At 32.5% G+C, this 19791-nt stretch overlaps 1 protein-coding gene across 2 annotated transcripts; it reads right to left on the minus strand.

Annotated features, from left to right (window-relative positions):
• Positions 1 to 6554: 6554 nt before the first annotated feature.
• LOC147070977 (arylalkylamine N-acetyltransferase 1-like) lies at positions 6555 to 18501 on the minus strand. 2 transcript variants are annotated; one of them, XM_085949016.1, is made up of 3 exons: positions 18192 to 18485; positions 17231 to 17503; positions 6555 to 8229 (listed from the first exon to the last, which is right to left on the minus strand). In XM_085949016.1, the coding sequence occupies exons 1-3, from the start codon at positions 18384 to 18386 to the stop codon at positions 8047 to 8049; spliced, it is 651 nt and encodes a 216-aa protein (XP_085805142.1). In that variant the 5' UTR covers positions 18387 to 18485; the 3' UTR covers positions 6555 to 8046. The 2 variants fall into 2 exon arrangements, with proteins under 2 accessions (XP_085805142.1, XP_085805141.1); XM_085949015.1 differs by lacking the exon at positions 6555 to 8229 and adding an exon at positions 16343 to 17108 and having other exon boundaries at positions 18192 to 18501.
• Positions 18502 to 19791: the final 1290 nt, after the last annotated feature.

Genomic DNA, 19791 nt, shown 5'->3' on the forward strand with positions numbered 1-19791 from the left:
TTCACTTCAAGAAAATAACGCACTTGCAACAAGTAAGCGGCAAGGCTCGGGTAGAGAAGTGCGCGCCTAGAAATCGAATATTTACTTTGGTATACGAATCAGCTTATTAGGTCGTTACTCGTTATGTATATCTGTCAACCTTTTCTGTTCATCTTTAATGTGTCGTGGGAAACATTAGTTTATAATTTACCAATACTGTTTTCATCTTTCGACACTAAAATTCTTTAACAACATATGTGGAAAAGTACGTACTATAAATAGATATATATATATAATAAATGCTGATAATATTAATACGTGTGTGATAAATTTGTTTAAACAACAATTTAAAAAAAATCGCTCGCATTAGTATGGACGAATTAAAATAATATTCTAATGGATTTTAATGGAATAGTAAATACAAAAAACTTAAATCCATTACAATTTAAATTCCAATTCCATCAAGTACCCTCGATCGATAGTATTAATATTAAAAATAATATTCATTAATACGAACATACTTATATTAATTTAAATACTTAACTATTTTGTACAAAGTTATATTGATATTAAAATATATTAAGGACCTATCGATGTTTTTATGTGATGTTAATTTATTATACTATAATATTCTTTATTCGGTTATTTTGAAATGTGTTTAGAAAAAAGTGGCTTTCGTTATGCTTCATGATAGCAACCAGTTTTTTAGCTTAACGTAAATCTTCATTGATGGTGGTTATTATACTTACATATGGTATGAGGCTACATAGTGGTCCCAATCGCTGTATGATTTCATCTGTGATGATAACCCAATCAACTTTTAGAAAAAAAAAACATCATTATCGATGGCGCATCTGCCCGGGGTAGGACCTGGCTTTCTCAAGTCTTCATCTCCAGCTGGTCTATCATCAGAAATCCTTCTTTGATCCGGAATTCCGATTGCTCGTTCATCCTGGGTTGCGACATCCAACCATTGTAATTTGGATCAAAAACTTATCTGGGCTGGTCAACTTAACTTCATTAGTTGAACATAGGGATTGCCACAGAATAGATTAATACGTAGAACCCCAAAACACTACATTTTGAGGCAGGGTTTTGAATGCGTGAGTGTTCTACGAAAATGAACCATACATTATAGATATGCAATAGTGTGTGTTGCAAGCTTCAAATACACCAATATTGAAGCGCAAAAATAGGCAGGTCAAGCATAATATGATGTATTCTTGATACGTGTTTAAGTTTATCCAATATTCTTCCACACCCAAGATCGGTTGCCTGTTACTCCCATCTTTGTTCTCTCATCTCAGTTCCCATCTTTGGTCTCTGGGGATTGCAATAACGTGTGAATACATAAATACCGGAATTTCTTATTGAATACCTATCTTTCTGAGGACTTTTCAAACTATGAAACTTCACATTGTGTGCTTCAAGTAAAACTGCCACTTATAAGACCAGGATTTTGTGTTATATTATAATATTATTTAATGCCATTAACAAATTGATGTTAGCTTTAATAGTTTATAATAGTTCGTTATATTACTAATAGTATTACTAAACTTACTATAAAATGTGAAATAATTTGTAGTTTTATCTATGTGATAAAAAAAACTTTCATTGTTATTCATAGCCTCATAGGTACTATGGTTATTGTGATAAGCACTGGTTTTCAATCACTTTTTACTGGTATCTAAAATATATAAGTATTATATTAATTATGACAATGGCAACTCGGTTCCTACTGTGATGGCAATTGGTTATATCTAACTGATAAACACTTGGTTCATGGCCCACACAAGGGGGGGCTGACAGGTCTCTAGCCTGGGGGCCCGAGCTTAGAGGAGGTCCGGCGTGGCAAGCCGACCAGTTCAATGAGAAAAACACCACAAATTTGCTCTAATAGTAAAAAAAGTAAGCTATTTTCCTAAATGATTATTAACATTTAAAAATATGTGTCTGTGCGATATAATTTGATTGATAATTAAATGATAATTCACGCGTAGAATTTTGTTATATAATTATTTTGTGTGTTTTCTGGCGAATATATGGCGAAGGGTTCCATGTTACTTGTGTACCTACCACAAAATGAGGTTGCGATCAATGCTTCCTAATATGCTAAGTGCCGACAACTCAATAAATCAACTGGATTTATTTAAAAATCGGTAAAATACACGGAATACCCTTAACTCTAGGGTTCCGTGGAAACCATTTGGGGAACACTGCTGTAAAAAATCACACTGCCCTTAACCTTAGCGATATGTAGGAGGGCCCGCCATAGATCCTAGCCTGGAGGCCCGCTTTAGGATGTGGGGGACATGACTTGGTTAATCGGTTAAGTAATGTCCCACTTAAATATTTTTTTCTTCCGAATTAGCATCCCTCAATGTAGGTATTTACCATAATTATTATTAAGGTATTTTTATTTGATGTGTTTACTATTTATAATCAGACATGAGTTGAAAACTCTAAAATTATTTTAGAATCGAAACTTTTGATTCCGAATCTTGAGAACCTTAAATTGGAAAATATCAGCGTTCTGAATGTTCCCAAGTTAATATAATTTTAATAACAATTTTATTCTATTATTTTAGTCATCGTTAACTCATGCTTCAATTAATTAATAATATACATTTCAACGTAATGCTTTACACATTATTTTTCTAATGTGGCTGAATTTTGTGGCGTCCATATGCACGACCTGCTATGAATGGATATCTTAAAAAAATATTGCAGACACCTACTTTTTTAAATTTTGACCTGAAGCCTCGGAACATGGATTCCAAATTTCCAAACAGTTAGCCATATCCGTACTTATACGTTTTCCATCCCAGTGGTTCCGAACTATATTTATTATTAATATTTTTCTTTATTAATATTATAGTAATTTTATATAAAAAATAATCTTAAAAATACATGGACAATATTCTTTACAATAAAAAATATCATGAATGTGTTCATATAAAGTCTATATTGAAAATTAAAAATTAAAATAAAATTTGATATGACAATAGAGTTCGAAATAATTAAATTGAGATTTTGAGAATAAAAAAACAGACATTTTTTTTAAATATAAGAGGCTTGTTTGTTATATATAATATAACTAAATATTGCCATTATTTAGTGGTGGTATAATTCTTTTAATATGATAAAATAGTAGTAAAATATATGCACATTTTTTATTTTTTTTTAAATTTAGCGGGTATTGAAAGAAAAATAATTTTTACTCAATTTTTCATTATATACCATAAAAATGACCAAATATTTAATTATATTTACACATAATTGTAATAAAAATACACATAATCATATTTAACTGTCGTATCATTTTTTTTACACAATACTTATATTTATTGTTTACTAATTTTATAAGTAATGCATGATGATGCTATGAGCATTTTGTAATATTGTACAGACATACTCTATAAATTATTATTAAAAAAATACATGTATATTGTTTGTGTGAATAGTGTATTTGGCAGGTTCCAAATAATTTGTGAAATAAAAATGTAACCAAAATAAAATTTTGTCGTTTTCATCTCACATTAATTTCAATTCAATTTTAAATAAATAATTTCTGTAGTAAGTTACTAAATTTATTTCTGTATTTAACATAGGTACCACACTATATCTCTTCCTGTAGCAGTGGCGAAGGGTGACTTTTGGAAAGAGGTAGGCTGTGGAGATCTGATAAAAAGAACACACTTGCCAGGTATACTTACGAGAAATAAGAAGATAATACGATATTACTATTAATGAAACTTCAAAAACTCACTGACGACATACACTTAAGCGATCAGTTTAAATTACGTATTTTTTCAAAACATTTATACACATCAAAAATCATTAAATAAAAGTTAATTTTATTTTAAAAAACAGTCTATATTTATTAATATTCGATTTAACACCATATACATTATTTTTTTGAATTATCTAATTATTAATCGTGCCCATTTTTTAATAATAAAATGCCTAAGTCTTGTCAAATTTGGGATCACAAAGATTATAAAATATAATTTCTTGTCGTAAATATGTCACTACATAATGTTAACATTAATTTTACTAATGGTTTGTAAATGCGTTTAAAAATTAATAAATCTAAAAAATCTAAACACCACTGCACATGGACGTACTGAAATATGACTATATTCTAAAACATTAGATCGAGAGGTTTAAAAGAATACTATTTTATGTAATAAAAGTACTTTATATAGTCATCAAATGTTTAAAATAAACGGTAAGGATAATAAGGCTTCAAAATTATATAAATAGATTATCTACAACGTTTAAGGAATGTCCAGGGTTATGCTCTTAAAATACTATAAAAGCTCCGTTTTGACCTACGCTGAGCATGTGGGCCCTTAAAGAATACGTGATGTAATACGAGTAGTATAAGCGAGAATAAACCACGTGACGTGTCAGTGTCAGCACAATATGCAGCGCTGCGACGTAGAACATTTGATATGAAAGTCGCCATGTATCAAGGTGTTTTTACAATATAATCATATGTATATCGATTCAAGTAAAATTTGATATATTATTAGATCCTCTGTTGTTTTGGAACTATTTTTTAAAACAGAATATTGTGAAAATCATGCACAGAATAAAACACTTAAATAGGTACTTATATGGTTTTAAAATACGTATCAATATGTTAGGTCGGGTCTAGACTCAAAATGCATACAGAGATAAAACAGTTTTTTGAATAAGAGACAATATGAGGTATCAATGAATTAACCGGGAAGAAGAATGCTTCCGAATAAATTCACGATTTTTTTTAAATATAATAAGGAAAAGGTTTATTTTATTTTGGGAACTGGAAAACTGAAATATTATCAAAATAAATATTGGCTAATGCTTTCATTACAAGGTTTTCTTTAAAATTTGCACATGCGCTTGGTGAAAATGGAAAATAATCGATTTTCATCAACTGCAAAACATGAACTTATAACGTACCTTGAATGAATTGAATATTTACTCGTATGTAGGCTATAAATTCATTAACTATAATAGCATTCGAAAGTTGCAAGGTATGGCTTACGGTTAATTATCTAAAAATCAATAAAGGTATTCCGGTTCCTTTTAGTAGAATAACATTTTTCTTTCAGGAGATAATAATATATAATTATATAACATTGCCGACTAAATAATAAATTCATTATAGTAAGTATGTTTTTTATTTATAAAATAGAAACACTTCCGGTTTTAGTATTTATTCAGAGTTCACAGTGATTAATCAACAATAACAGTGAATACTTCAAACGGTACACGAAAACAGAATAACAAGACTCACTTGACCAAAAAACCAGATGAACTTTCTAAAGGATTAGTTCAGTTCAGGTAGATATCATTGGAGATAGCACGTAAAGAAGAAGATAATTTCATTACAATTTATAATAATGATAGTTTTCATTACAAATTCATCACAAGATTTTATTAAATACAAACTAGTTTCTTAATATTCCATTTTTTGTTAAATCGTTAAAGATATTTTGATTTGATTCTAACTTCTTATTGTTTAAAGAAAATATTATTTTAAATATAGCTATATGGATATAATCCATTATAAAGATTTTATTAAAATCTAATTCTAATTGCAAAACCCTTGTGTATACTGAACGAAAGTAAACTACACTAACAAAATGTCAATAGTATTTTAAAATAACAGTAAATTAAAAAAATAAGCGAAATTCAATTTTATTATTTTACTTGTGAACTCTAAAAACATGGTTTTCTTATTCCGGCGGACGGTCTCCTTTTCTCCAACCTTCGTAAAAGAGACAGCAATTAAACTAAAAAAGTGTTTGCACAAGATTATAATATAAACTAAAGTGGTCTTTGAAAAAACTGGATTAGAAAACCCTATGGGCCTACTAGTTAGTTACCTAGAATGACAGGACCAATATTCCTTGTCGGTAGATTTATATTCCTGGGGGTGTGGTCAGTATTTTGCAATACGCTGCTTCAAATATAAAAGTAGATAATTTCATCAGTCCAAGCTGGAAGAGCTTACCAGCGAAGACTGATAATTTAAAAAATATTTTTTGTCCTCTAAATTCATTTAAATAAACGGATTTATTATTGTTCTGATGTTACGATTGCGTAAGGTTTGCGCAATAGTTTACTTTCTATAAAAAGAAGACAGCTTAGGTGTAAATGGCTGAAACGTCTAACTAAATGTTTCTTGATTTATTTATTCTATTTTTCAAATTCACTTCACGGATGTTACCTGCATCGTACATATTATGTGAAATTTTAAATTTATGTTAAACTAAGTAGTACATATTATTTACAAATCCAAACGATTTTCATTTATAAAATTTCGTAGAATCAATATTGTGTTTAGTGTTTACATATTAAATTATATGAAATTGCTATTCCTGATAGTAAAGACTTAATGAATGGTTTAGTGAGGTTTAAAATAGTAAAGTAAAATCATGGTTTATGGCCTTTTTGCTTCATAAATCTAATTAGTCAGCTAAATATGAAACTGTCGTAAAACGTATGATATCATGGTGGAATCACTTTGTTGAAAGTGCAGAGCATTATTTTTTCCAATCTTTCTCATTTTTATTAATTTATGTGAAAAAATTAAATGAGTTGGCAACACATGGGTAATAAAACAAACTTCATTCAAACTCTGTTTATTTCTAATGGTAGTTATATGTTATTAAAAGTATTTTTGTTATATTTTCGTTTTTATTTTATTTTATATAAAAATTGTTAAAAAAATCAATCCCGAAAGTTTCGGGATATTGTTTACCGATCCCGGGATTCATAGGTATCGAAAATAGTTCGGGATCCTGGGATTGGAATCCCTACTCCACAGGATGTTTAAAAAACAGCGTTAAAGAAGAAGAAGAATATTGAATATCTACCTACAGAAGTACATGCATAAGATTATTTTATTTAAAATATTTAGTATTTGCAATTATTTGACTTAATTCAGTGGTATTCTAAAATCCATATTAAATTCCTACCAAGAATGTAATCTATAAGCTGTGAAAGTTTCATCGGTAACTGGTTTACCAGTTTTTATGGTATAATGCAACATTATAAACTTCATTCAATTAAATTTATTTTTTAACATATTGTGAACATTACAAATTATAAAATTAAGACGTTCACAAGATGGCTTGAAATATTATTAGGTATAAAGAAGAAAAAAAGTAATAAAAGCGATAAAAATGAAGATATAAAAAGAGAACATAATAATATAAACATGCAAAAGCAGTGAAAATACAATAATTATACATCTATTATAGTAATTAAAAGAAGTACACCGAGTTTGCTAAGGAGACCTTATTTTTAAAATTTATAAAATCCAGCTAAACTCACTCACGTAAGTGGAATATATCAGACAAACAAAGCAACAAAAATAAAACTAAACTAAATTTGGCGCTTAGGTAACATGGAGATAATCAAAACATAATTTATTACCAGTATGGATTTTTTGATGTTTAATGGCAATAATAGAGTCCACGCTAATCGTTTTAATACTTATGGAAAATACAATGGATTCTATAATGTCCACGAAAGATCGGGAAAATGTGGACGTGGTGTTTAACTTAGCCCTGTTCCCATAAAATACACAAAAAACTGAGAATAATACACAATACGCGATATATAATGATATGTTCTTCATTGTTACATATCAAATGTACGTAAAACATTTCACCGTGGCACAGTTCGCCATGAGTTTTCTATCGGAAAGAGATGACCGTATACTATTCGGTCTCCAATTTTATTAGATTCAATATGAATATGAATTCAATTTTCATAGCTGATTTTGGCAAAATTCATGAATTCAAGAATGAAAACCTAACCTAACCCAACCTAAAAAAATAATCCAGTATATCGGCTATTTTCAAAATTTGTGTGCTGCTGGCTTCCTGTAAAGTGTGTAAACCGACAAGAACCGTGTTTTATTTAGACATAAATTTTATGTCAGTACCATACGATACAAAGAGGTTGGACGGTCTTTAATATACCGCCATATATTTCCGATACAACATTTCACGGTGAAGTGTGATAAGGCGAACTGTATACGTACAAGTTTCCGGACACGGTGCTTCATGATTCTTTCAACTCCAATACCATAATCTTGAACGCATCGTGTGGTGGTGCCACGTCAAAAACTGGAAGGCTGGTCTCTGGATCTAAGTAGTCTTTGTATTTTAGTTCCGATATAACTGATAATCCATTAATTCGGCATATTTTTTCGGAAAATATCGAAGTGGTATCGGATTTGAATAACTGTAATACAACACAAAATTGTAAATAATGACGGTGGAAATTCGCTCGTTTTAATCGTTGTCTTGGCAAAGACATCGATTCAAATATGATTAAAACAGAATAAATAAGATGATTATACTAACCTTATAACCATTCTATTTAGCAAGTTGTACTGATCTCTTCATCAACTCATTTCCTATACCTCGACCCCTGGAATTTCTGTCTACAGACAAAATACTGCATTCAAATAATTCATCAACATTATACTTTGTAAAAAGATCCAATTCCTCTGCCGAGTTGTATAGGAAGGTGTATATTTTTTTTTCATTTGGATGTATTTTCATAGATGTCAGTTCTATTAATGCCTTACTAACATCACCAGGTTTAACGATCCCATTTAATGAAATACCTAAGACCTGGAAAAGTATTAATTTTGTTATATTATAGATATGTGATGGTAAAAAACACTACGTGCTACGTGCATCTAAGTTAATTAATAAAAAAATAGTTTAATAAATTATAAGCTTAACTAAGTACGTTATAAAACCTAAATAATGGAGTAATCCATGATATAGGTTAATAATTAAGGAATAAATTGATACCTACTTTAATTTAATATACTAAAATCGATAGCCAGCATTATAGCGCAATTCAATAAGTATCTCATGAACAACTACTAGTTAAAATCGTCGTAATTAACTAAGATGCCCGTAGCTTAAATGTAAAATCATACTGGCGCGAATCCAGCAGATACAGGTACAAGTCCCGTCGGGTGTTGTATTTTTATTTTTTACAAAATGAGTTTTTCTAGTGTGTATGTAAGTATATGCTCTCGGGGGAGTCTGTAACCCCTAGAGAGCGCGTCTCCAGGTGGCGGATAGGAGAATGCCCTAATCAAGGGTAGGAGAGAAATAAAATATCTCCCGCGGACCAACAGACCTGGCCCTCCAGGTTGGGGGTTGGGCAGAGGGTTAACCACTTTCTCCCGTGAAATCACCAAAGGTTACTAATACTACACAATGCCTCGGACATATGGCAACCGCTTATAGACGACCCGGACCGAAAAATGGACTACGAATAGGATTTTGGAACGTACTTAGCCTATACCGAGCTGGCGCAGCTCAAAACCTAGTGGAAGAACTGTCAAAATATAAGGTCCAAATTACCGCCATCCAGGAAACCCGTTGGCCGGATAGCGGAGAACTTATAGTCGGACAGCATGTTATCTACTATAGCGGAAACACAGAGGGGAAACATGTTTTCGGAACAGGTTTTGTGGTCGCCAGAGAAGTAGCAGATGCTATACTTTCTTTTGAACCCGTAAACGAGTGCATATGTGTGCTCAGAATCAAAGGAAGATGGTTTAATATATCACTTGTGAATGTACATGCCCCGACAGAGACTTCAGAAGAGGCCGAAAAGGATAATTTCTATGATCTCCTTGAAGCGACTTTTGACAGGCTACCGGGACATGATATCAAATGTGTGCTAGGAGACTTCAATGCGAAAATAGGGAAGGAAGCTGTATTCAGACCCTTTATTGGAAAAGAGAGCCTACATGATCATTCTAACGAAAATGGTAAAAAAGTGGCTCTCTTCTGCAGCGCCAAAAACTTAATCGCCCGAAGTACCACTTTCCCTCGTAAAAATATACATAAAGTGACTTGGAATTCAAGGGACAGGAAGACCTTTAACCAGATTGACCATTTTCTAATTGATAGACGACACCATAAAGCTATTGAAAACATTCGAAGCTACAGAGGCGCTGACTGTGATACGGACCACAACTTATCGATAGCAACCTTTAGGGAAAAACTTAAAAAGACAGCCCACGCAAATGCGAAGACGAGAGTGAAGTACCATATAGAAAAGCTGACAACTCCAAACGGAAGAGATAGCTACAGAAAAGAGTTACAAAACCAAATCGGAAAACTCACCAAAGGAGAAGCCTGGAGTATCGATGAGAGGTGGAAGAGACTAAAAGAAGGAATGGTAAAAGCTGCTGAAGTCTCGATAGGACTGGCACCCAAGAAAGTAAAGTGCCCTTGGTACGACGACACTTGCCGACAAATGGTGGAGGAGAGAAGAGCAGAAAGAGCGCTCTATCTGCAAAATACGCAGAGCGAAGAAGCACAGAAACGATATAGCGAGACGTGCAAAAATGTCCGAAAGCATCTGAGAAAGTGCAAACGAAGCTTCATCAAAAGCAATTTTGAGCAGATGGAAGAAGAAGCAAAACTAAATAAAACTCGATCATTCTTCTCGAAAGTGAGCTTTGAAAAAAGAGGCTTTCAACCTAGCACGCTACAAATCAAAGATCAACAGGGTCAGATAGTGGCAAACAAAGAGCAAGTGCTAAACATATGGAAGTCCCATTTTGAAAACTTACTTCAACGCTCTGTACCAGATGAACCTTTGGAATCGCCAGAAATCGCGACAGCAGAACCTCTTATACCGCCACCAAATAAGGCAGAGTTGATGGGAGCACTGAGTTATTTAAAGAATAACAAATCGGCAGGAAACGATAATATTCCATCGGAGCTTCTCAAGCATGGAGGAGAAACCTTTCTTAGTGCCATGCTTGAGCTACTGCAACAAATATGGGAGGAAGAAAAGATCCCTGAAGAATGGAAAGAATCACTGGTCTGTCCTATCTTCAAGAAAGGGGACAAACTCAACTGTGCAAACTACCGTGGCATCTCTCTTCTTCCTACTGCATACAAAGTTCTGTCGAACATTATTCTCGAAAGAATTCTACCATATGCCGAAAACATTCTTGGTGACTACCAATGCGGCTTTAGACGAAACCGCAGTACTACCGATCAAATCTTTACACTGCGCCAAATCTTTGAAAAGAAATGGGAATACGCCCAAGATGTACACTGTCTCTTTGTAGATTTTAAAACCGCATATGACTCTATTGATAGAGAAGCTCTCTGGAATATATTGAAAGAATTTGAAATACCGTCAAAACTTATAAATATAATAAAAGTATGCATGGACGGATCCAGAAGTAGAATTCATATGCAAGGTAGTATATCAGAATCTTTTGAGGTGACAGCAGGACTAAAACAAGGCGACTCCTTATCACCCATGCTGTTCAACTTAGCTTTAGAGAAAGCCGTTAGAGAAGCTCTGAAAGCAGAAGGTGGTGTTACCCTGAATGGGTCCCATAAAATATTGGGCTACGCAGATGATTTGGTGGTGCTCGGAGAATCTGAAGAAGAAGTCAGAGATATTTTCACTCCTCTGGAGGACACAGCGAAAAGGTTGAACCTACGAGTAAATGTGGGAAAGACCAAGTATTTGAAAATGACAAGAGGCATTGAACCCTCTGGAAACATTGGAATAAGAAACTCCTCGTTCGAGAGAACCTCTCTCTTCAAGTACTTGGGCTCCAACATTACCTCTAAAAATGAAATGTCCCTAGAGCTCTCTGACCGACTGAGAAGTGGAAATGCAGCGTACTTCGCGCTGAGTCGTCTGTTCAGGTCGAAAATGCTGTCCATCAAAACGAAATTCCGGGTGTATAACGTGGTCATCAAGCCAATCGTCATGTATGGATGTGAAACGTGGGGTTTAACAGAAAAACAAGAAAAGGCGCTCTAAGTGTTTGAAAACAGAATCCTCCGGAGAATACTTGGACCCGTCAATGAGAACCACCGGTGGCGCATCCGCACAAACGCTGAGCTCTTCGACCGATACCAACCTAGAATCACTAATATTCTGAGGTCAAGAAGGCTCAGATGGGCGGGCCACGTTGTACGATCTGAAAGATCTAGAACTCTCTATAGGATTTACAAAGGCACACCAGCTAGCACTCGACCTCTTGGCCGCCCTCGACGGAGATGGGCGGACAACATTCAAAGGGATGCGGAAAGGCTGGGGATAGTCAACTGGGAAGAGAGAGCGCTGGACAGAGATTCCTGGAGAAACGTTGTGCAGTCGGCCATGGACCTGAACGGCCCCTAGCGCCAGTTAAATAATAATAATAATAATAATAATAATAATAATAATAATATGTAAGTATATGTATGAGATGTTTTAAATTGTGTATATTTAATAATAAATTATTATGACTATTTTTTTCAAAATTGACCCCCCATTCCAGTTTTATATGTGCCCACCTGCCTAATACTAGACCAAATGTGCTTACATTTGTAATACTGATTATATTGGTTATCCATAATGGCCAACAAATCGTACCTAATTCGATTTTGTTATCATTTTGAACTGCAGAGAAACCAAAATGATTTTTTTCTAAATCACTCACTTAGTTTTTAGTTTAACATAATATAATTCACTGAAGTTTACCCTCACACATTGATATTCTTATACAAACACTAAAATAATATTTACACATACCTTTCCATTTTCATATGCTGCAATTGATAACCTCTGTTTCATCATTTCAAAACAGTCTTGTTCCAGTACACCAACCGATATACTTTCAGGACTGCATCGAAACGCATCAATTAGCGGTGAATCTTTGAAGAAACTTTCTCGAAGATGCTCCATCACCAGGTAATGCTCATCGTCACTAATTTTACGAAACTCCATTATTCATATTAACAATACTGGTGCGCTTGTGCTGGCTATTTATTCATTTTATCAAATACATTAAATTGTTTAACATTGAGACGTATTACATTCGCGCAACGGAAAATTTCGAACTGAAGATGCAATTGAAACCTAAACACAATATATACCTACCTTAATACAGAAGTGTGCGAAACCGGTTTGTTCTAATATTCTCCACTCATTTAAGATTTAAAATAAAACATTACAAACCGGATATGTGTTTATTTTTTTATAATACTTTGGTTATGGAACAAAGTTTCTGTAAATTTGACAAAACCTATTTGAGTTAATTATGTTGACAATAATTTTTTCCTGTTTTCCTTAGAACAATCTTATTCTAAAAATTAAAATGGCAAACGTTCACAATCCATAAATCATATCAGATATGTATTCGGGTGACTTCTTACTTAGAGTATATTATCTAGTGTGTTAGCACCTAGGCTTGGCCTTTATCATCTTCATCTCTTTAATTGGGTATCTGTGATTAGATGGCGATTTCAGTTCAGTTCCTAGTGGCGTCGTGACTACTATGAACTGTGCAAGTTTATGTGTGAGTGTGTTTGTTTGATTTGATTTGGTTTGATGCTTCTTCCAAGGGCCATCCTTAATTGGTCCGTGTCTCTTCCAATTTTCGTCGCCATGCGTCGATGGTTGAAGATTGAAGAATTAGTAAAAACAGGAAATGAAGGAAAAAGAAAATGATCCACATATTGTCGGTTAAGAGCAACAAGAGAGAACGAGATGCTCTCAATAAAATAGGTGCATTGGATGGCTCGTACAGGTCCTTCGTGTAACATTTTATCCACAGAACAGATTATAAATATAATACCGATAGGCTATATGCCAATACAGTAAATTTTGACGCAGTGTTTTGAATGTGTGAGTGTCCTACGAAAATGAACCACGCATTATAGACGTGCAATAGTGTGTGTAATACACCAGTATTAATTGAGTCTCAATGCATAAACCGAAAGCAGTTGTCAGTATTCGACGTATGACGTATTTTTGACACGTATTTAAATTTGTCCCGTATTCTTCCTTACTCAAGATCGGTTGCCTGCTCATCCTTACCTGTTATATTAATGGTACTAGGTATTTCAGTTCCCATTATTTCTGAGTTCTCTGATTTTATCTTTCTTGTTTGTTGTGGTATAAAATTTTTAATACTTAGGGTGGGTGGGTCCGAGTTCTGACTCTTGTACTTATGTCGAGTGACAGGCTGGCGACCACCTTTTTTTTATTTATTTTATACTGAAATAAATTTCGGTCTCCGGTTAAATAATATATTCATATCCTTTGACACAGAGTACACCCTCTCTTTCTGACATTATTTACTTGACTACATGACATGACTGAGGAATCTATTCCAAATTATGTATATTAAATAAAATAATAACTACTGCTGGTATAGTGTTTGCAGAGCGGGCTGTAAAAAACTTAAACTTAGTATCATATTCCGTCAAAGCGACTATTATTTGAAAAAATTCTTTCAGCCTCTTCATCCAGGAAACCCTGCAACATATTGATATTATTTACGAAATGTTATTGTTCTCGAAATTTATAATTGTGTTAATTTTCAGTTTTTTTTTTAATGGATGTAACATTTTTAAACTAAATTAAAATAATTCAATAGATTTGAGACGAGATCGAGTGGGTTATTTTACTGTTAACTGATATGCCGTGATAAAGCAAATAACAAAGGCTCTCAACTCTGTGACCTTGGCGTATTGGAGTTTCTGCATATTTGAAAAAAATAAATACACATAATATTATGATCCATATCTTCAAACTTACTTACAATTGAATCGACGATTACGTGGTAGAATTTTATTATCAATTGTCATTTTTACAATTTTCTTAATTCTTAAGAAGGGACGTGCGCCGCGTAGGTCAAAATGGAGATTTTATGCTATTTTCAAAGCATGATCCTGGACATTCCTTAAACGTAAATAGTAAATTCATTATAGTAAGTATGTTTTTTATTTATAAAATAGAAACACTTCCGGTTTTAGTATTTATTCAGAGTTCACAGTGATTAATCAACAATAACAGTGAATACTTCAAACGGTACACGAAAACAGAATAACAAGACTCACTTGACCAAAAAACCAGATGAACTTTCTAAAGGATTAGTTCAGTTCAGGTAGATATCATTGGAGATAGCACGTAAAGAAGAAGATAATTTCATTACAATTTATAATAATGATAGTTTTCATTACAAATTCATCACAAGATTTTATTAAATACAAACTAGTTTCTTAATATTCCATTTTTTGTTAAATCGTTAAAGATATTTTGATTTGATTCGACCCTCTTATTGTTTAAAGAAAATATTATATTAAATATAGCTATATGGATATAATCCATTATAAAGATTTTATAAAAATAACAATTCCAACTGCAAATCCCTTGTGTATACTGAACGAAAGTAAACTAAAATATCAAAATGTCAAAAGTATTTTAAAATAACAGGAAATGAAAAAAAATATCGAAATTCAATTATTTTACTTGATGAAAAGTATTACTTGGCAATTAAGTGTCCCTTGTAACAACATTCTTTCAAACAATATTGTTTATAAATATCTCTCCATTTTTTTAAGCTGCAGTCGAAAGCCTCTGTTCATTTTTTCAAATGTTCCAATTATTTCCTTTTTCAATTTCCTTTCCAATTTGATGTTCCTTTTTTTCAATGATACAATAAAACTAATTTTGTTTTTTAAAGTATTTAGCAAGAATTTAATAACTCGTTCAGTAATATGGGTTATGAACGAGGTATAAAATGGGCGAGGTACCTAATATGCTGAAAGCACTGTGGAAAAACAAGATAAGAAACGACACAGTTTTACGACTAATGAAAAAATTATAAACACTCAAACTAAGCAGCAAACTGGAGTATTTTGGACACGTGTTGAGTGGCGAGGGAAAACTTTAAAAGCATGGTTTTGTTATTCCGGCGGACGGTCTCCTTGTAAGAAATTACCTTAATAATACCAACCTTCGTAAAAAAGACAGCAATTAAACAAAAAAAAAAGTGATTAGTCAAAATTATAATATAAACACGTGTGTCTTTGAAACAACTGGATCAGAAAATCCTATTGGCCTAATAGTTAGTTACCTAGAATGAACGGACCATTATTCTTTTTCAGTGGATTTACATTCCAGGGGGCGTGATCACTATTATGCAATACGCTGCTTCAAATATAACTAGAGAATTTAATTAGTCCAAGCTGGAAGAACTTACCAGCGAAGGCTGATAATTGGCTGAGTGATTATCTGGAGTCATAAGGGCTAACTCTATTCTCCATACTCCACACGACGTTTCAAAAACAGGGCGAAAGAAGAATATTGAATATCTACCTACTGTAGTACATAGGTTCATAAGATTTTTTTTTATTTGAAATATTTAGTATTTGCAATTATTCTTTGGCTTAATTCAATGGTATTCTAAAATTCATATTAAATTCGCAATAAGAATGTAATCTATAAGCTGTGAAAGTTTCATCAGTATTGGTTTACAATTTTTTAAGGTATAACGCAACAGATAAACTGTATTCAATTCAATTCAATTTATTTTTTAAACATATTGTGGACATTACAAATTATAAGTTTAAGACGTTCACAACATGACATACAATATCACTATAAAGAAGGGGAAAAAAGTAGAAATAAAAGCGATAAAAAGAGAACATAATATAAACATACAAAAGCAGTGAAACTATAATTATACATCTATAGTAATTCAAATAAGTACACCGAGTTTTCTAAGGAGACCCTATTTTAAGAATTTATAAAATAGCGTCCACCTAAACTCACCCTCATGCAAGTGGAATATATTAGACAAACAGAGCGACAAAAATAAAACTAAGCTATATTTGGCGCTTAGGTAGCATGGAGATAATCAGAACGTAATCTATTACCAGTATGGATTTCTTGACGTTTAGTGACAATTATAGAGTCCACACTTAGACGTTTTAACACTGATTTAAAAAAAAAATACAATGGATTCTGTGATTGTACACGAAACGTCGAAAAAATGTGAGCGTGGTATTTAATTTACCTCTGTTCCCATAAACTACACCAAACAACTGTGAATAGAAGTGTAAATACTAAATAAGCAATATATAATGATATATTCTTCATTTTTCTTTCAACTCCAATACCATAATCTTGAGCGCAACATGTGGTGGTGCCACGTCAAAAACTGGAAAGCTGGTCTCTGGATCTAAGTAGTCTTTGTATTTTAGTTCCGATATAACTGATAATCCATTATTTCGGCATATTTTTTCGGAAAATATCGACGTGGTATCGGATTTGAATAACTGTAACAAAACATAAGATTGTAAATAATGACCGTCTCCCTCCGCTCCTTTTAATTGTTGTCTTGGCAAAGAAATTGTTTCAAATATGATTAAAACAAAACAAATAAGATGATTATACTAACCTTATAACCACTCTCTTTAGCAAGTTGTATTGATCTCTTCATCAACTCATTTCCTATACCTCGACCCCTGGACTTTCTGTCTACAGACAAAATACTGCATTCAAATAATTCATCAACATTATACTTGGTAAAGAGATCCAATTTCTCTGCAGAGTTGTACAGGAAGGTGCATATTTTTCGATGATTTGGATGTATTTTCATAGATGTCAGTTCTATTAATGCTTTACTAACATCACCAGGTTTAACGATTCCATTTAATGAAACACCTAACACCTAAAAAATATTAATTTTATTATATTATAGATAAGTGATGGTAAAAAACACTACCTGCTACGTGCATCTAAGTTAATTAATAAAAAAATAGTTTAACTAAGTACGTTATAAAAACTAAATAATGGAGTAATCCGCGATATAGGTTAGTAATTAAGGAATAAATTGATACATACTTTAATTTAATATACTAAAATCGATAGCCAGCATTATAACGCAATTCATTAAGCATCTCATGTAACAACTACTAGTTAAAATCGTCGTAATTAATTAAGATGCCCGTAGCTTAAATGTAAAATCATACTGGCGCAAATCCAGCAGATACAGGTACAAGTCCCGTCGGGTATGTAAGTATATGTATAAGATGTTTTAAAATTGTGTATATTTAATAATAAATTATTATGACTATTTTTTTCAAAATTGACCCCCCATTCCAGTTTTATATGTGCCCACCTGCCTAATACTAGACCAAATGTGCTTACATTTGTAATACTGATTATATTGGTTATCCATAATGGCCAACAAATCGTACCTAATTCGATTTTGTTATCATTTTGAACTGCAGAGAAGCCAAAATGATTTTTTTCTAAATCACTCACTTAGTTTTTAGTTTAACATAATATAATTCACTGAAGGTTACCCTCACACATTGATATTCTTATACAAACACTAAAATTATATTTACACATACCTTTCCATGTTCATATGCTGCAATTGATAACCTCTGTTTCATCATTTTAAAACAGTCTTGTTCCAGTACATCAAGCCATATAGTTTCGGAACTGCATCGAAACGCATCAATTAGCGGTGAATCTTTGAAGAAACTTCCTCGAAGATGCTCCATCACCAGGCAATGCTCATCGTCACTGATTTTACGAAACTCCATTATTTATATTAACAATACGGGTGCGCTCGTGCTGGCTATTTATTCATTTTATCAAATACATTAAATTGTTTAACATTGAGACGTATTACATTCGCGCAACGGAAAATTTCGCACTGAAGATGCAATTGAAACCTAAACACAATATATACCTACCTCAATACAGAAGTGTGCGAAATGGGTTTACTCCAATATTCTCCACTCATTTAAGATTTAAAATAAAACATTACAAACCGGATATGTGTTTATTTTTTTTATAAAAATAATACTTTGGTTATGAAAAGAAAATCTGTTAAATCGACGGTACCTATATGAATTAATTATGTTGACAATAATTGTTTCCTGTCATCTTTAAAACCATCTAATTCTAAAAATTTAAAATTAAAATGGTAAACGTTCACAATCTAGAAATAATATTAGATATGTACTTAGTCGGGTGACTTCTTACTTGGGGTATTAGTGCAGGATCCCATAGACTTTTTGTATACATAATATGCGGAACGCATTCTGACAATTGGAAAAGCTTCTAGGGGCCACAAAGATATATAATGTCGATGTTGCCAGGCGATATTAGTGGTAATTTTTTTTTTATTGAGGTTTTAATTTTTTTTCTTATAACCCACCAAAAATTGTTCCGAGTTCTTCAATAAAACCAAGACCGAATCAGAGATTGATTGAAAACGCAATAATTGTACCATGCCATCGGCATGGTCGTAGAACGGTTCGTCCCATTTGAAAAAATAAAAATAGCGGGTAGTGCAATGTGTTCAAAATTATCGATTCTTAGGATCGTCCTTGGCTTAAATTATTTTATTTAGTAGCATTTTTTTTATAGAATTACCCAGGTTGGTTTCTTTATTGTATCTATATATATATGCATATGATATTAGTTTTAGTATTATGGTTAATCCAAAAACAGTGTAGGTTGCATATATAGGTAGGTGAATATATGAAATAACGATAACCACTAATCACACTACGTACACTAAGTACACATTAAATGTATTAAAAAAAATCAAAGTCAAGTGTTCAAACTGCTTTAAGTATCATGATCACAGTTTTTACAAACACTACTTACACATTTGCAAAATGATATACATGTCAAAGCCGATTTCTTATAACTAAATGATAATGTACGGCAGTTAGAATTACATTTGCATGGTTTAACTAAACAATTTGGTAGAGGTTCAGTCGTCATTTGTCTTGGGTACAAATTATTTTCTCGTAACTCATAGCCAAGTTGTAGGAAATCGATAGGCTCAAATAGCGGATCAGATGAGTTTTTCCATAAATAATAAACTTATATAAAAAAATGCTACTAAATAAAATAATTTAAGCCAAGGAGGATCCTAAGAATCGATAATTTTGAACACATTGCACTACCCGCCATTTTTATTTTTTCAAATGG

The sequence above is a fragment of the Rhyacophila brunnea genome, unplaced genomic scaffold (assembly GCF_057557595.1).
Source record: "Rhyacophila brunnea isolate RB1 unplaced genomic scaffold, BYU_Rbru_1.0 scaffold_21, whole genome shotgun sequence".
Lineage (NCBI taxonomy): Eukaryota > Metazoa > Arthropoda > Insecta > Trichoptera > Rhyacophilidae > Rhyacophila > Rhyacophila brunnea.